This window comes from Lagenorhynchus albirostris, chromosome 16 (assembly GCF_949774975.1).
Source record: "Lagenorhynchus albirostris chromosome 16, mLagAlb1.1, whole genome shotgun sequence".
In the NCBI taxonomy this organism is placed as follows: domain Eukaryota; kingdom Metazoa; phylum Chordata; class Mammalia; order Artiodactyla; family Delphinidae; genus Lagenorhynchus; species Lagenorhynchus albirostris.
This window is the reverse complement of record NC_083110.1, coordinates 59,752,146-59,771,539: the sequence shown is the minus strand read 5'-3', so window position 1 is coordinate 59,771,539 and position 19,394 is coordinate 59,752,146. Positions and strand designations below refer to the sequence as shown.

The following is a 19,394-nucleotide window of genomic DNA, read 5'->3' as shown; positions in this document are numbered from 1 at the left end:
GTCATCTCCATAACATAAAAGTGTAAGGTGAAGCAGCAAGTGCTGATGTAGAAGCTGCAGCAAGTTATCTAGAAGATCTAGCTAAGAGAATTAATAAGGGTGGCTACACTAAGCAACAGATTTTCAATGTAGATGAAACAGCCTTATATTGGAAGAAGATACCTTCTAGGACTTTTATAGCTAGAGAAGAGAAGTCAATGCCTAGTTTCAAAACTTCAAAAGACAGGCTGACTCTCTTGTTAGGGGCTAATGCAGCTTGTGACTTGAAGTTGAAGTCAGTGCCCATTTACTATTCTGAAAATCCTAGGGCCTTTAAGAACTGTGGTAAATCTACTCTGCCTGTACTCTACAAATCCTGGATGACAGCACATCTGTTTACAACATGGCTTAATGAATATTTTAAGCTCACTATTGAGACCTACTGCTTAGAAAAGAAGATTCCTTTCAAAATATTACTGCTTATTGACAGTGCACCTGGTCACCCAAGAGCTCTGGTGGAGATGTACAATGAGATTAATGTTGTTTTCATGGCTTGCTAATGCAACATCCCTTCTGCACCCCATGGATCAAGGAGTAATTTCAACTTTCAAGTCTTATTATTCAAGAAATACATTTTGTAGGACTGCAATAGATACTGACTCTTCTGATGGATCTGGGCAAAGTAAATTGAAAACCTTCTGGAAAGGGTTTACCATTCTAGATGCCATTAAGAACATTGGTGATTCATTGAAAGAGGTTAAAATATCAATATTAACAGGAGTTTGGAAGAAGTTGATTCCAACCCTGATGGATGACTGAGGGGTTCAAGACTTTAGTGGAGGAAGTAATTGCAGATATGGTGGAAATAGCAGGAGAACTAGAATGAGAAGTGGAGCCTGAAGATATGACTGAATTGCTGCAATCTCATTGTAAAACTTGAAGAGATGAGGAGTTTCTTCTTATGGATGAGCAAAGAAAGTGGCTTCTTGAGTTGGAATCTATTCCTGGTGAAGATGCTATGAGGTTGTTGAAATGACAAGAAAAGGTTTAGAATATTACATAAACTTAGTTGATAAAGCAGTGGCAGAGTTTGAGAAGATTGACTTTCATTTTGAAAGGAGTTCTACCCTGGGTAAAATGCTACCAAACAGCATTGTGTGCTGCAAAGAAATCGTTCATGAAAGGAAGAGTCAGTTGATGTAGCAAACTTCATTGTCTTATTTTAGTAAATAGCCACAGCCACCCCAACCTTCAGCAGTCACCATGCTCGTCAGGCAGCAGCCGTCAACATGGAGGCAGGCCCCTCCACCAGCAAAAAGATTATGACTCACTCAAGGCTGAGGTGATGCTTAGCATCTTTTGGTTATAAAATTTTTTAAATTAAGGAAATGATTTTTTTAGACATAATGATATTGCACACTTAATAGACTACAGTATAGTGTAAATATGACTTTTATATGCACTGGGAAATGAAAAAACTTTGTTACTCACTTTATTGCAATATTTGCTTTATTGTGGTGGTTTGAAACCAAACCCATATCTCCAAAGTATGCCTGTACATGGACCGTAACTACCCTTCATCTTTAAAATTTCCACAACTTTACAGAAATAGAGACACAGATGTAGAGAACAAACTTATGGATACCAAGAGAGGTGGGGTGGGATGAACTGGAGTTTGGGATTGACATGTATACACTACTATGTGTAAAATAGATAACTAATGAGAACCTGCTATATAGCACAGGGAGCTCAATGCTCTGTGGTGACCTAAATGGGAAGGAAATCTAAAAAAGGGGACATATGTCTACATATAACTGATTCACTTTGCTGTACAGCAGAAACTAACACAACATTGTAAAGCAATTATACTCCAATAAAATATTTTTTTAATTAAAAATAAAATTAAAAATAATTTCCCCAGCTTTATTATTTGGCTGTAGCCCTGTACAAGCAATTGAAAGTTAATTCAAACCAATAGCCAACATTAATATTGAATAATGAAACTCTAAAGACATTTATAATAAAATTAGGACTAAGTCATCAAGGATGTCTGTTGTTACCACTAATATTAAAACCAACGTGGAGTTTCTAGCCAACGCAACAAAATATGAAACTGAAAAATTATACCTATGGGAAAGGAGTTAATGCATAATAGTGTACTGGGACTAATAAAATAATGCTCAGTAAGATGCTGGTTTCAAAATAAATATCCATACAATTAGAAGATTTAAACACTTAGGAATACTCCAAAGAAGAAATGTGACTGACCTTAATGAAGAAAACTACAAAAATCACTGATATAAAATATTTAAACATAGGCATATTCCTGCATGGAGAGTCCAGTTATTATAAAAATATTTCTCATATCTTCACAGAGTATAATTCATAGGTTTATCATATGTTTTAGAGAGCCAGGAGTAAGTACTTAAATGAAATGAATATTCTTCCAGAACAAAAAGTAGAGAATGGGAATAATTTGAAAGAGATTGATGCCAAGGCAGAGGGCCCTCCTAGCATTATGGTGCTATAGTTATGTATTGGTGCAGGGATCACTCCATCAATGGAAGAGTTGAAGGCTAGGGACAGACTTTAGAATATATACAGCTAAGTGTATGATGAAGATGCTCCCCTACACATACGCACACAGTAGATGATATGGATTATTCAACAATGGTATTAAAACTATGAGAACAAAAGTATCAAGTTAGGTACTCATGTCATACTGTACATCAAAACATATATCAAACAAAAATAAGAGTTCATTATAAACAACAAACCCATTGAAAAGTAGAAAAAACGTGGTAGAAAACTGAAATAATTTGAGGATGGAAAAGAACTTTTCACATGAAGGATAAAATTTTAAATAGAAAGACATATTTTTGATTACATACAAATTTAAATCTTATGAACATCAAAAATACATGAAAAATTAACAGGCAAATAATAAACTGAGGGAAATATTTGGAACAAGGATGACCAAACATTTTCAGAGCATTTATGAAACAATAAGAAAAGAGACAGATATTCATTAGAACAAGGGAACTTGCCCAAACTACAAGACTACCAACGACCAAAAACATAAAAACTCTTCCATCTCAATATTCATTTTAAAAAGTGTCTTTTAAACAAAGATGAGATTATTCTGCTTATCAAGGTCACAATTTTTTTAAAGTTCATGATTGCTAGGCAGAGTGCAGTGAAATTGATAGCATTCTTTTTTGTGGAAGGTGGGGGTAAAAATTGATACAAAGACATGAATGTAAAGACAGACATAGGAGAAGGCAAAGCTTGCATCTATGGAACCACACTGAAGAGCAGATAAAGGAGAGGAAACCAGAGGCTCATATGCAAAGAGTCAGAAGCCGACATGTCCCTGTTTTAGCATCCTCATGATGCACATTTTAAACACGTTGTTGCTAAGACTTTTAATGTCATGTTTCATTTCTTCAGCTGTAGGTACAAATGAGAATAGACCTTTTACAGTTGTTCCAAGAACTAGAAGATACTAAGCTAAGGGCCAGATATGGCCTAAGAGTCAGAGATATGGAAGGAAGCTTGAATTACTACAATTCCCCAGGGTTTTTCAAGTTGTTAGAATAATTTTTCTAATTACTATGTTTCATATAGTTATGGAATATTTTATGGTTCTTGGGCCGTTTCAAGCCAAATGGGGACATACATGGTGCAGCATGCTCAGTTTTGCACTGAAGACTAGAGAGAGTGACCTTGTGGTCTTAATTCACTCTAAAATCTTTCAAACATGTATCTGAACTTAGCTCATAGCTTTCTGTTAATAGTGTTAGAAATCAACCAAGACATCTCTTATTCCAGGAGCCAAATGCTTTTGAATTATGTAAAAATTATTAGATAAGGGAAATTAAACTATAAAACTATAGTTAATCTGAACATAATGGTTAAATCCTTGTAATGGATTTTGTATTTTAGGCAATGTTCTTCTGGACTACACTTTACTTTCATTCAGTTACTGTGGCACCTACCTGGCTAGTTACTCCTCCCTCCCAGAATTTGAACTGGCCCTCTGGTAAGTTGCAGCCTCCTGCAGAATTCCTTTCATTGGGTCACATTTTAATCCTGTCCTTCTGGATTGTATCAAAGGACATATACATGAAAAATCCAGAACAAGGAAAAATGGAAGGAATAAAAGTCCTAATCATAAGGTTTAATATAGTCACTACTTTCAGGCAGAAAATTGGCAGGGCAAAAGCTAAAAGAGATTAATTACCGTCTTTCTCTTTTTGTTAACCTGTTATAATATTTCCTTTGTCAGGTACAGAACACATGGATAAGTACATAAAGTTTCATCTTTTCTTAAAACAAATTGTACCTTTGAAGTATTTTCATATTTTCCACTAATGTTGAAATTAAGATGGTCTCTATATTAGAGCTCAGTTTGAGTAATTGTTTTTAGGGACATTGGAACAATTATATGTTCAGAGAATGGAACATTATATCCCATTTTCCAGCTATAGAGGAAATACTTGTGAATAAGACACATGCCTGGTCTTTTCTGGGTCACTTTATGTGGCCACCTTCAAAGCTGCACTCACTCTTCCATCCATAATATAAACTGCTTCAGGGGGGGAATTTATCTTATTAAGGGGAAATACAGAACGTTCCACCAATGGTTGAGGACACTCCTTACATACCCGCATTTCTCAGGAAAAAATGTAATAATCTAGATTCTGAGAACAACATTTAGTTTATGCAGAGTTACTTTTTGAAAAAACAGCTTTACTGAGATATGACTGGCGTGTAATATAATGCTCATACACACACACACACATACACACACACACACACAACTTGATAACTTTTGACTTACCCATAAATCATCACCATAATCAGGATAATGAATATATCCATCACGTCCAAAAGTTTCCCTTTGCTCTTCAGACCCTTCCTTATTGGCTCTTGCCACACATTCCTGTACACCATCGTTGCCCTGCCCCTCGCCCCCAGGGAACCACTGATGTGTTTACTCACACTCTGGATTACTTTGCTTTTTCTAGAATTGCACACACATTATATACTCTATTTTTTGGTCTGGCTTCTTCCATGCAGCACAGTTATTTTGAAACTCTCTCATGTACTGTGTGTTTCAATAGTTCATTCCTTTCTATTCCATGGTATGGATGTACCACAGTTTGTTTACCCACTCACCTGGTGATGGTTGTCTTGGTTTGCTAGGGCTGCCATTAATAAAGTACCACAAACTGAGTAGCTTAAACATAGAAGTTTATTGTCTCACAGTTCTGGAGGCCAGAAGTCTGAGATCAAGGTGTCAGCAGGATTGGCTCCTGCTGAGGACTGTGAGGGACAATCTGTTCCAGACTGTGAATAACTGTCTTTGTGTTCACATGGTGTTCTCCTTGTATGTGTATCTGTCTCTTAATTTCCCCTTTTTATAAGGATACTAGTCATATTGGAGTAGGGCCACACTAAATGGCTTCATTTAATTCAGTAAAGACCCTCCTTCCAAATAAGGTCACATTCTGAGATACTGAGGGTGAGGACATCCACCCTTGAATTGTGGGGGACACAATTCAACCATAGCAGTACTTAAAGGATGAGTAGGAATCAGCTTTGTGAAGAGGAAAAGCAAGAGGATTCTAAGCAGAGGAAAGGCATGTGCAAAGGCCATGAGGTCAGAAAATATGGCGAGTTTGCAGATTTAATTAAGAGATCATAATGATGAGAACAAGAGATCAGCCATGAGAGGCAAGCCCAGAGGGACAGTCTGAGGCCAGCTCATGAGCAGCCTTGTAAATATGTGACCATGTAGTTTACCATCCAAATCAGGACGCTTGTGAGAGTGAAAGGGGTATGTTATCAATAATTAATACAGAAGGATACTCACCCTACGTATAAGTCATGCTAGTAGGCATATCCTTTATCCTAGAGACATTGGGAGACTATTAAGGATTTTAACCAGGAATGTGACATGATTAGATCTGCATGTAAGGACACTCCTAGTCACATCATGGAAGGATATTGGAGGGAAGTAAGCCATGAACATCAATTAGGAGGCTGTGGTGGTCCAGATGAGAGATGGTTGTGGCATGGACTGGGGTGGTGAGTATAGGGACAGAGAAAAGTGGAGATGTTTAGGAGGCAGTACCATGAGGCTTGGTGACCAACTGAAAGTTGGGTGTGGTGCTGACAGAGAGGGACAGTTGAGGGTTTTACCCAGAGTTGTGACTTGGGAAACTTGAGGACGTTGTGGTGCTTTTCAGAAAGATATAGAGAGCATGGGTGGAGGGAGGTAGGACGAGGCAATGGGGAAGATGAGTTGGGACAGCTGAGTGTGCCTGAGATAAAGCAATGGGGATGTCTAGTTGGCAGTTGATATATCAGTTAGGATTTAGGTTCAGTTGCTGTCACAGAAGCCCAGATCACCCTAAAGAGGTGGCTTAAACAAGACTGAAGTTTCTTTCCCTCTCATGCAGCAGTCCAGGTATGAGCAGCCCATGGCTGGTCTGCTGGCTCCCCAGTGTCTGGGACATGTCCACCCTATTTTGTTGTTCTCCTACTCCTAGCGTGTTGCCCTCATCTCTAGTCTGAAGTGGGGCACCAGCCATGTATTCTGGGGAGCCATGTGGAAAGGAAAAGCATAAGGGGAAGGGCACAAACATTTGTTGGAATGCCCAGCCTGGGAGCTGCACACACCACTGCCACTTAGATCCCACTGGCCAGCTTAGTCACAAGTCAAATCAAGCTACAAGGGAAGCTGGGAAATATGGTCCTCACTGTGGGTGACATGTGCCTGGCTAAAAACCAGGGGTTCTGTTACTCAGAGGAAGAAATGGAGAACAGACGTTGAGAGACACAATCTGTCACTGTCCTAGATAGCCAGACCCAGAGCACAGGAGAGAGGGCTGGAGTTTAACATTTGGGTGTTGTTACATCAGTTTAGTAACCGAAGTGTGAAAAGTGGATTAGAGCACCTACAGAGGAACCTCAGACAGAACCTAGAGGAGGACCAATAAAAGGGATTGAAAGAGGCAGAGGGATCTCACAGGACACTCGGAAGGAGCAGTCATGGAGCAAAGAGGGACAGAGGCATGGAGATTCCAGAATATGCCTCAGCCTGGATTCCAGAGAAAGCAGAGCCTGAGGCGGAAGCTCACCAGCGACTTCTTTAGGAGGGAGTAAAGTTCCGGGTGGGAGGCAAGCTGGAAAAGCGGGCAGGGAAGGGGAAGGAGCCGATGTGAATGCGCATTACTTTACTGGGCACCACTTGGCTGCTCTGTCCCGCAGGTGGTCTTCTGAGAGGCCGTAATGGACTCCTGTGAACATGGACAGTCCCTGGGCTATGACACAGGGGGCTGGGGAAGGGAGAGGAAGATATGGGAACTTACCCACCTACTCCCGTTACCCTATCGATCAAAGTTTCCCTGCCCAGGGTATTAACTCCGCTGCGCTTTCAGATTTATTGCAACCTGGGATGGCCCTGTGCGTGTGGAGCAGGCATGAGGTGTGCCCGCGAAGTTAGTTGAAGCCTACACTGCTGGCCAGCCACCGAGTCAGCTAGGCAGAACAGGTGCTCCAGGTCCCAGAGACAGTGCGAGGCTGACAGGTATGGGGTGTCCCATGAGAGCTGTGTGACAGTCCAAGAGTCATCCCAGAAGGTAGTTGTGGTGAGCGGAGTCCAATCCTGCAGAAGTGAAGTTAGTTAGACAAGGACTGAGAAGTGCCTGCTGGGTTTGAGATGAAGGCGGATGTCAGTGGATCTTGGAGACACACCGCTTTGTTGATGGAATGGTGGTGATGGGATGCACATTTCCTGGAGTGAGAGAGTGGGCGTGAGAAAGAGGAGGCGGTGAGTTTAGAACAACTGGCTCGGGAAGTCTGGCTCGAAGGGAGGGAGAGAGACGTGGAATGGTGAGACTGAGGGTGGGCTTTTTTTTTTTTTTTTAAGATAGTACAGATGAGCGCTTAATTTAAGTGCTGACAGGGAGGAGTCAGGAGAGAGGGAGAGTCTGAAGATGCAGAAGAGAAGGAACAATGGATAAACTAACGTTCCTAAGAAGTCAGGACCTGTAGGGTTCAGAGCACAGGTGGTGAAATTGGCCTTAGGCAGGAGGAAGGGTATGCCTTCACTGTAACAGAAGAGGAGAGGGAAAGAATGATACAGATCCTGGCAGGTCACTACACTCGCTAGCAGAAATTTGGAGGAATTCTCAGCTGATGGCCTCTGTTTTCTTTGTGGAAATCAAAGCCATTTACTGAGAGTAAGAAAGAGGCGGGGGAGTTTGAGGCTTCAGGAAAGTGGAGAGTATTAAAAAATCAGCACTTTAGAGAACAGGAGAGAAAACCAACCAGAGAAACATAGCAGGACTGGAGGTGGTATAGAGGGTCCCTGGGGGTGGTAACCATGAATTTATAATGTCACTGACGCACATAGTCCTGTGATCTTTCTTCTTTTCTCTCAACTGCCCAGGCTTTCAGTCGTATCCATCCAGGGTTCATGGGTTTTCCTAGGCATCTGAAGCAGAAAGTCAAAAAATCCAGGGAACCAGTGGTACCAGCAAGAGCATGGTTGATATTGATGGATGGGACCTTTGTGACGGGGATGGAAAGAGGTGGAAGCAGGAGGGAGCTGATAGACAAGGCGAGCTCCACACCTATTAGTTCCAATTCGCAAACCACAACCCTGAATGGAGTTCTGGCTCCATTCAGGAGCCAGACAGCTCAACATTAATTTTTTTTCTGTGTATGTCATCTAGCAAAGGAACTTGCTCGTGATAGGCATTCACGATATTCTCTCAAATAGGTAAATGATTTAGTCTGTTTCAAGGTACTAGTACTATGATTTTAAAAGCTAAGTAAATGGTCTACTGGCATCAGTGTGTACAGCACGTCTCGGTCTATGAGGAGTACTCATGTGTACTAAGAGATTTCGGTACCTACACTTACTTCTCAGCAAATGTGATGATATATTCCATTTTCTAGATTTGAACGGGTCAAATCCAAATTTGATAAGGAGATAAAACAGCCTTAGTAGCATATCGAAGAGTAATATTTTAAAATAGTTATTTTGCTTCCCTAGGAGGGCACACTATAATGATAAGCATAATTATTTATAAATTTGACATTAAGATCATAGATTAGTAAGTTATATCATAAATTCTCAATTTATGTAAATTGTTTTCAAATAATTAGATAAATGTTCTCAAGATATGAAGTTCAAACGAATTATTTTTCACCAAACTCAATTTTCCTCTCAGGAACTGGGAATCGGGTGTCATTTTGTGCAAGAAATCACAACCCGGTATAGATGTGAGCCAGATGACTTTTAACCCCATGAACTGGCACCAGTTGTGCTTGTCAAGTCCAAGTGCAGTGACTGTGTGGACAGTCGAAAGAAGTAACCAGGAGCATTATCTCGAAGCAAAGTAAGAGACTTCATTGCGACACAACAAAGTGGGGATTTTTGTTTGCATTCATGTAACGTGATTGGATCAGCCTGGTGAATTAAGTGGCTTTGTACGTGCATCCTTTTTTTTTCTGGTTGTTTTTTAAATACTTTTAAATTAAGTTTTATTGGAGTATAGTTGATTTACAATGTTGCGTTAGTTTCTGCTGTACAGCAAAGTGAATCAGTTATACATATACATATGTCCACTCTTTTTTAGATTCTATTCCCATATAGGTTATTACAGAGTATTGAGTAGAGTTCCCTGAGCTATACAGAAGGTTCTTTTTTTTCCCCTTCCTTATTTATTTATTTATTTATTTTAAGCAGGTTCTTATTAGTTATCTATTTTATACATATTAGTGTATATATGTCAATCCCAATCTCCCAATTCATCCCACCACCATCACCCCACGCCCCCTGCTTTCCCCCTTTGGTGTCCATACATTTGTTCTCTGCATCTGTGTCTTTATTTCTGCCTTGTAAATGGGTTCATCTGTATATATGTGCATCTTAACTTAAAACATTCTTTCTACATATATCAATATAATTTCCTTGGAGTAGTTGTTTGCATTTCGAAAGGATTCTCTGTGCTTTGATTTCCCACTGAGTTTCTTTTAAATATCAAGCTTTTCCCACATGTTTTAAATCAAAATTGTATTTGCTCTTACTATTTCAAAACATGCCTATTGTGTATATATATATATATTTTATAAAAAGGTCATTTTATCACTTTTTGCTCCTATTACTTTGATGCCCAACTGAAATCTCAAAAATAAGAAATTTTTAGATATGGGAAGTGTGTAGATTATACCTTCAGCCACATTATCTGTACACAAAAGGGTAGTTGCATGTAGTGAAGTCATGGAATTGCCTGTTTAAATAGAACTGGGTCAAAGAGAAGTTCTATGACCAATGTCCTGGTGATAGCTGATAATAATGGTACCTTTGTTGAAAAGAATTCAAAGACTCAAGGTGCCTCTGAGCTGACCATTCTCATCATACTCCCCAAAGTCAAAGACTAAGGAAACATTGGACATACACATCCTTGAAATTGCAGTTTTTGAAAAACTGCCTTCTTAAAGAGCAATGCAAAGCGAGTAAATGAAGTTTTCGAATGGAAAACCCTAAGAGAGGCACTTCTTTCTCCTCAGTATTCTTTATGTCTCAATTTCATTTTTACAAGAACCCATTGAATAGCCAAATCTGTCTCAAGGCAGAGTTGACAACACTGTACCTTTTTATAAAGTGGGTAATGTCTCTATCAGATCCTCGCCACGGCAGGCAAGTAATTTATCACATCTTTCTCTCCTTTTGCTTCCCTTGAATATGCTTCTTTAGTTCTGAATGTTGAGTTGTGATTTTTCTATAGGCAAATAAAGTGGGAGGCAAAGTGAGTGGATTGCCCTGGATCAGAAAACAAGCAGGATTTGAAAATACTTAGTTAAGTCTTGCATTTGAGTAGTAAGTACTGTTTTGGCGTGATCATTTTTCAAAATTATTCATCATTCATAAAACATAACCAAAAACATTTTGAGTTTAACACATAAAGCCATGAATTCTCTAAACTCACTTTTATAGCCATGTTTTGGTTTAAAAGTAAATATTTGGCAAATCTGAAAGTAAATTCTTGATACTAGAGGTTGTAAAGGTAGCTGAATACAACCTACATTTACGTTTTTTTTGGTCCATGTGTGTTGCCAATATTTAAAATTTGACAAATTTCTCATAAATACACAGATTATGATTTTCTCTTGAAATTTTGGAACCAAAGGTCTCACAAGTCAGCAAACCCTCTTGGTTGGAACTGAGTGGTGCCTGCCAGCTTTAGGGGGTGTGTATAGAGAAAAAAACTCAGATTTTCTTTTTCTATGTAGGGAAAAGCCTAGTTCTTGCCTACTGTGTTTTTCTTCCCCATGAGTCTCCTTTACTACTCACAGTGAACACTTCAATTCTGACATTTGTGGAGGAGGTTTTTCCCAGCACCAAGCAAGTCTCCTTGATACCAGCTGAGTGTCTTACCATTCAACTCAATTCTGACGCTATTTACCCAGAGACAGAATCAGATTCCACAGGCTAAGGGTTCAGTCCTACAAGACTGTCCTCCCCTTTGCACTTCAGACGCTAGCTGCAGCCCAGGTTGTTACCTGTACTTCTGACTAAGTGGCTATAGATTAGAGATTTCAATGACCCCCTCCTTGGGTTCCATTAATTTGCAAGAGCAGTTCACAGAACTCAGGGCAACAACACTTACTTACATTTACTAGTTTATTAAAGGATATGATAAAGGATACAAATGAGCAGCTAAATGATGAGACACGTAGGGTGAGGTCTTGGAGGGTCTTGAATGAAGGAATTTCTGTCCCATGGAGTTGGGCTGCATCACCCTCCCAAGTGTATGTGTTCACCAACCTGGAAGCTCTGCAGACTCCCTACCATTGTGATTTTATGGAGGCTTCCTCATGTTACATGATCAATTATTTGCTGCATTTCCAGCTCCTCTGCTCTCTCTGGAGGATGGGAGTTGGGGCTGAAACTTCCAAGCTTCTAGTCATGGCTTGGTCTTTCTGGTGACCAGCACCCGTTCCGGAGCCACCCAGGAGCCCACCTAGAATCGCCTCGGTAGCACAGAAGATGCTCCAAATGCTCTTATCACTTGGGGACTTACAAGGGTTTCAGGACCTCTGTGCCAGGAAACTAGGAAGAGACCTATATACATATTTTCCACTGTCTCACAGGAGGGAAACCACTTTCCCATCTGCCACAATCCTACCTGGCCACACACCACCTGCTTAACCCCTGTCAGTGTTCAAATTTACAATTCCTACTTTACATATTAACTTTTTGAAAAATCCCTATATACTTAATTTATGACTGTGTATTACTTGTACTTTTATGATATATATTTTTAAATCTGCTATTTGGTTTCATCTGGTTTTTGCTAGGTTTTTTAATGAGTTGTAACACCTCCCATTCTGCTTACCGCTGATATGCAGCAGTTCCATCAGTGACTTATTTCTGTTGATCTGATTATTCTGACGTCTCTTTTTTCCACAGGTCAGTAAGACTGCCTTTGGAAGATGGGTCATTTTGTAATGAAACAGATGTAGTTTTTCCCCAATCATTGCCCAAAGATCCTGTCTATGGACCTGTGCTCCCTGTGTCAGCCATTGCCGGACTAGTGGGTGAAGAGGCAGAAACTTTCAGGGTAATGACCTGGCCCCTCTCCGTGTTTGCCTATTTGCGTTCATGACCATCCCATGAGACATGCAGGATAGAGAGGATCTTCCTGGTTTTTATTTCAGACTAGCCCTGGAGGCCACGAGAGATGAAGGCTCTGGAGTTTTGAGTTTGGGTGACTCGGAAGATGATGGCCTTGCTAACTGAAACAGGGGGCCCAGATGTGATTTCAGTTTTGGACATACTGACTTTGGAGTGCTGGGCAGCATCCAGGTGGAGATGCCAGGTGGAAGCTGGCAACTTGGACCTAGTGTCAGGGAGGAGAAGGCAGGGCTGGAGACACAGTGTGTGGTCAGAGTCATTCCCCCAAAGAGGATGGTGGGACCGTGGCGGGGGGCAGGGGATAGGGGGTGAGGAAAAGGGAAGAGAGGGTGTCAGGGAAGAGAGCCGGAGAGGAAGGAGTCAGCCAAGAGACAGGAGGAAGAAGAGGAGCCTGAGGAGGAACAATCACAGAAGCAGGAGCAAATCCAGGAGGAAATGAGGCCGTGCAGAACGGTGGAAGAAAGCTTCGTAAGGGAGTTTGCCAACAGTTACTCAGTTTTTTTCATTCAGCAGATACTTATCAAGCTCCCTGTAGGTAGCAGGCACTGTTTCAGGCAACAGGGTCGTATGGCGACCAACCAGGCATAATAACCCTGCTTCTCGGAGCTTCCGTTCTACCAGGGAGACAAAGCGGCAGCGCCACCAACACCAGAAGTAAAGAGATACAGCAAATCGTTGCAAAACGTGACAGTTATTACAACAGGATAAATGAGAGGTGGGCGGGGAGGTGAGGGAGAGATTAACCTGCTGCTCAAGGAAGGCCTCTGGGGAGCTGACTGAAGGACAAGGAGGCGCTCCTCCTACTATAAGCAGCGTAAAGAGTGTTCAGGCAGAGGGAACTGCGCTCGCAAAGGCCCAAAGAAAAGAACTCAGTATGTTTGAGGAGCTGAGAAAAGAGCCCTGTGTCTGGAGCAGAGTAAGTGAGGGGGAATGAGGTGCAGTGATGGTCAAGAGCGAGGCAGGGAGCAGAGAGTGACACATGCAGGGCCTTTGGGATGAAGGTAAGAAGCTGGATTCTGCTGAGCCTCTGGAACCTGCGTTATGTGAATGCTTGTGTGAAAGCTCCAAGCCCAGAAGAACAGAAGTAGAGTTTCCCCAGTGTTTCTGAACACTGCAGAGAATTAAGCTATAGATGTTTAAAATAGTTCCATGTGATAATTAGTTTATCAAAAAATCTCTGGCCAGCAAGGGAAAAGGTTGTATGCTCTTAGTATTTCCTCTAAAGGATGACAATTACTCACTTTTTTAAATTACAGAAAATAACTAATTCCTTTTAATAGTACAGGTCCTATGCTTGGAAATGCAACCACATTCAGCCACAGTGGGGCAGCAAAGTAAAAACAAACACATCAGCCATCAAGGTTTACAACTTGAAACAATGTTTCTATGCTTAGTTTTTGATGCCAAAGAACCCACATTTTCAACCATCTCAAATTTGTGTGTGTGTGTGTGTGTGTGTGTGTGTGTGTGTGTGCAACAAATTTCTGTGGGAGCCCACATCATTCACCCTTTGTGCCAACTTGATGGTTCCTACATAAAACATTTAAAATACAAGCAATTGTTCTTGTTATTTGAAAAATGCTATGAAATGCCACCTTTAAATAAGTAAATGTGGAGTTACCATTTTTTAAAATGCTCATAATAAACAGACATCTTTATTTCCTAGGACTTTTGTAACTCAGTGCATTTTAACCTTTTTCTGAAAACAGAAATTTAATATTAAAGTATGACATCTCTAAATCATACAGGGAACATTATTAAAGCCATTTACTTTACATTTAAATTAGAAATCAACTTTCTCAGTATTTACTTCTTTCATTTTATAGACAAATAAGGTGAGAAAAATTGCTAAAAACAATGAGTGAAAGCATAACTAAACTTAGATCTCAAATGTCTTGATTCTATTTCTTCCTGTGAATGAAATTTCTTGTGACCCAGTACCAATGGCAAAGAAACCAGTAATGACTTGACCTATTTAAGGGTCTTAAAAATTGACAAATGTGGATTTTTATAAAATTACAAATGTTAAATACTCCCCTATTTCTCTTATAGCTAACACTAGAAGGACACATTAAATAGGACTTTAAATAGGCCCGCATCACGTTACACAACTTATTTGGGGCATTAGAAATGGTATCCAGCAGTAACATGGGGGAAATCAAAGGCAGGTGTTATCTGGGCAGAAATTGGATCCAAGATAGTGAATTTAATCTCAAGGGTCCAGTTTTCTTTTTCCATCTACTTTTTTTTTTTTTTTAAAGCAGAAGTTGCTAAACAGAAATTCCTTTTAAAACTCAAGCATTCTGACACATATTCAGATGCTTACAATTTCTAAAGCAATATTAAGTTGGGCTTGAGTTTTTTATATTTTGTCCTCGAGTGATCAAAATGTTTGATTCCAGAGGACTGAACAAGGAGGTGGTGTTACCAACAAATACTTTTAAACGCTATTGGCACCTTTTCTTTTAAAATTCTCAAGTTCCAGGATTGAAAATTATTGTTTCTGCTTGCACCACATAATATTACATTCATTTTTAAATGGCATATTTACTGATGAAAGAAAGTAATAGGAAGACAAGCCCAGGTTTCTCTTAAAGTAAGAAAAGCCACACACAATACTAGTTTAATATACCAAGGCAAGAAAATTCCAAGTTTTAATTCTCACCTTCTATGGCATACATACAGATTCACTGGTATTGTGAGAACCAGATATGTGTGGTTTTTTAAAGATTTTTGAGCCCATTGCCATACGAGGTAAGAGTCTGTCTTTTTGTGATTTATAGTCTAAGGTCATCAAGACAACCCAGGCAACTTTTAAATAATGATGATTAAATAATGATAGTCAGTGAGTAACTCTTTTCCCTCTGAGTCATATCTCAGTTTAGACACCACAAAAATGTCATTAATCAGCAACAGTTTAATCCTTTTGAGTGGTTTTGTCCCCTTTCTTTTCCTGCCCACTGGGTGGCGAAATTGTTACTCAAGTATTTATTTTCTAACAATCCAAGGCTATGAGGGCATGAAATAGGCCAATCATACAATTAAAGACAATGTATCCTTTAAAAAATTATCATATGGAGTGCTTCTGTGTATAACTTCTGCCTTAGTCATATTTCCAGGTCCATCCCAAATGATAATTCTCTCTCTGTCCACTTCCTTCACTCTACCAAGAAGAACAAATTGCTTTCTCATAGATTCTCTTGTAATAGTTAAACACTCTTCTACTATAGCCTACTATGTTTTCTTTTTTCTTTTTTTTTTTCCAAGAAGATGTTGGGGGTAGGAGTTTATTTATTTATTTATTTATTTTTGCCGTGTTGGGTCTTCGTTTCTGTGCAAGGGCTTTCCCTAGTTGTGGCAAGCAGGGGCCACTCTTCATCGCGGTGCTCGGGCCTCTCACTATCGCGGCCCTTCTTGTTGCGGAGCACAGGCTCCAGACGTGCAGGCTCAGTAGTTGTGGCTTATGGGCCTAGTTGCTCCGTGGCATGTGGGATCCTCCCAGACCAGGGCTCGAACCCGTGTCCCCTGTCTTAGCAGGCAGACTCTCAACCACTGCGCCACCAGGGAAGCTCCTGTTTTTTACATTTTTAAGTGATTAAAAAAAAAAGGGATATGTGACAGAGACCTATGTGGTCTGCAAAGCCTATTCTCTACCTGGTCCTTTACAGGAAAAATTTGCCATAGACCCTTGGTCCATATTATTTTTAGTTCCCAAAACCAACATTTCTTCTAGGCACATCCCAAAGATTTGTGCATTTCTCTCTGAGTTTTCCATGGAATCAAAGTCAAGTAGGATGTTTCATGAGCTAGAGAGGCTACCAGAGGCAGATAAAGTGTCCTCTTATTCCCCGTGACAGTTAACCAAGCAGAGGATCTAGGCCAACCTCTCCACAGCCACTCAAGGAAAATCACATTCGTTCCCCCCTGCAGAACCAGGAGGGGAAAGGTTGACCAAAATCTTCCTCAAATGGTGTGATTTTAGCTAAACAATGACTTTCTTAGATCCAAGATATCAAAAAGTCTACCAAGAAACAGTGTAGAAGTTATTACTCAAGACTTTTGTGGGACTTCCCTGGTGGTACAGTGGTTAAGAATCTGCTTGCCAATGCAGCGGACATGGGTTCGAGCCGTGGCCCAGGAAGATCCCACATGCTGCGGAGCAACTAATCCTGTGCGCCACAACTACTAAGCCAGCGCGCGTAGAGCCCGTGCTCCACAACCAGAGAAGCCACCGCATGTTCATCTATTTTGTCTTGGAAATTGTTTTTGCTGAGTATTTCTCTGGCTCTTAAGCCATGATTGTTGTCTTAACACAAGGTTTTAAATCTTTCCTTGAAGCCTAAAGACGATCTATATACTTTGGTTCACCCGACTATGCACTGCTGGACTCCAACAAGTGACCTATATGTTGGCTGTGAAGAGGGTCATCTTTTAATGATTAGTGGAGAAAACTTGAAGGTAACTGTGCTTAATAAGATAGAAGACGGACCACCAAGGGGTAAGAAGCTGCTTTGCTTTATCTTCCCAGAAGTGTAGCCATTGGTGATGGTTTTGTACTTGACAATGGATGTTTTGTTCCCTATTTTTCTCTTTCTAGAGACATCTTTGATTCCTCCTTCTTTATCCTCTAGTTCATTACCGAGTCCTCTGGGTGTTTCTTGTAGCTAACTAATGTTTATTGAGTGCTCTATGCTCTAGACTTTCTGCTATCACTCTATATGTATATGTCACATAATCCTTAAAACAAATTTGTAAGGAAATACATTTTTATCTTCATGATATAGATGAGGAAATGGAGGCATTAAGAGGTTAAGAAACATGCCCAAATTCACATAACTAGTAAATTATGGAGCTGACACCTGAACCCAGACAATGACTTCAGAGTCCAAGTTCGTAGCTACTATGCTATATCCTTTCCCATACATATATGCCTGTTGTGTTTAATCAGCTAATGTGCCTTCCACAATGACCCTTTCTCCACAAAACCTTCTTTTAAGACCAACTGCCATCTTGAAAATTACTTTTTGTTGCTTGGTTAGAATTTCTGAGAGAATCTGACCTATTCTCCTTGGATCTGGTGTCCATTCCTGGTCCCATCAGCTGTGGCCAGAGTTGGGCCTGACTCAGAGAAGCCAATGTCACCTTGTGGGGGGCTACATGTAGACACTTTGAGAAGGGATTCTCACCAGGGCAAGTTCTCCAACCTGACCAATGCACGCTCCACTCCAATTCCTCTTATTATTTCACACCTTGATTTCTGCAGCAACCTTAGGGCTGACTTCATTGACCTTAATCCGCAGCTGACCCAAATCAGGCATCTCATCCCTGCCAAACTTGAAGACCATTTTCAACATATAACTCAAGGACTACTTTGCATTGATTTCAAGCCCTCTCTAATCTGATCTTACCTGCACCATTAATATTATTTTAATAATATTATTAAAATAAAAATATTATTATTTTAATAATATTATTTCCTGCTACTCCCCAGTATGAGTTTCTTGATCTAGCCAGTCATTTCTTCCCATCATTTTACAGACATACCACCCAGCTCATTCCCTTGCCACCTTACTCTCTGAATCCTCCAGTTCCCAGCTCAAACACCACATCCTACAGCAAGTTTTCCCAGCTGCATGTCCCTTATCTGCTCCCTCTCCTGTTCCCTGACTCACTCCACTGAGAAAGTGAAGCCATTAGGTTCAACTTTCCTACCCCAGTCCCCATCTCTCTTCCCTTTACTGTCACCTGTACTCTCCAGGCCCAGTCCACCCTCTGATCTCATGTCCACAATGCCATCCCTCAGCTCTCTAAAAACTAAGCCTCTTTTCTGGCCTATCTTTCCAGTTTCAGCTCTCCCACTTGATCCTTTTAGAAGTTCTTATCATTCCTGTGCTTTCTCTAAATTCTGCCTGCTGGCATTGGTAGTTACCTTTGTCTAGGATGCCCTTCTCTTCCTTGTCTACCTGGCAAAATTATCCATTCTGGAGCCTTCCTCTGTCCTCACCCCAACCTACAGGCAAAATCAGGTGCCCCATTTGGGGTTCCATCAGACTCACTTCTTTGTTAGAGCCTCTTCCTGTGCTGTTACAACGCCCCATGTGCCTGTCTGTCTGTCTGTCTTTGCCACTAGTCACCAACTCTTTGAAGTTAGGAACTGTGACTTACTCAAACTTTGGCTCTATAGTTTAATTCCAGAGATTGCTAGGGAGTAAATTGGCACTTCTGTGTGTTTGTAAAGTGAATTACCAAACAATGTTTCGCATTTCCAAATCCCTATCACACTTGTAATGTTTTACACAATTTAGGACTTAGTTGTACGTAGTCTTTTTTTTTTGGCCACACTTCGCGGCATGCTGGATCTTAGTTCCCTGACCAGGGATGAACCTGCGCCCCCTGCAGTAGAAGCGCAGAGTCTTAACCAATAGACCACCAAGGAAGTCCCTGTATGTTGTCTTATATTGTTCACTATTTCCTTTCTGTACACTATTTTTTATTATTTTCATGATATATTATAAATACTTTTAAATAAATATTTATCTAGCTTCTACAATGTGGAGGACACTAAGCAAGGTGCCTCCAAGTTGACATAGGTGGCAAATATATAATCTCATAATCAGCACCTTGAAGGTGCTGATTTATATTTTATTAGAGAGAATAAGACAAGTTGACAAATAATTGCAGCCAGGAAAATTAAGAT

The 19,394-nt window shown here is 40.4% G+C and overlaps 1 protein-coding gene across 1 annotated transcript in view; it reads left to right on the top strand.

Moving 5' to 3' along the window:
* Positions 1 to 19,394, top strand: part of CFAP43 (cilia and flagella associated protein 43) — a 99,112-nt gene that overhangs the window by 3,604 nt on the left and 76,114 nt on the right. Inside the window, exons 3-6 of the mRNA XM_060126570.1 lie at positions 3,925 to 4,021; positions 9,228 to 9,395; positions 12,473 to 12,623; positions 17,036 to 17,195. Coding sequence (XP_059982553.1) covers positions 3,925 to 4,021; positions 9,228 to 9,395; positions 12,473 to 12,623; positions 17,036 to 17,195 — 576 coding nt within the window. The remainder of the gene's footprint in view (positions 1 to 3,924; positions 4,022 to 9,227; positions 9,396 to 12,472; positions 12,624 to 17,035; positions 17,196 to 19,394) is intronic.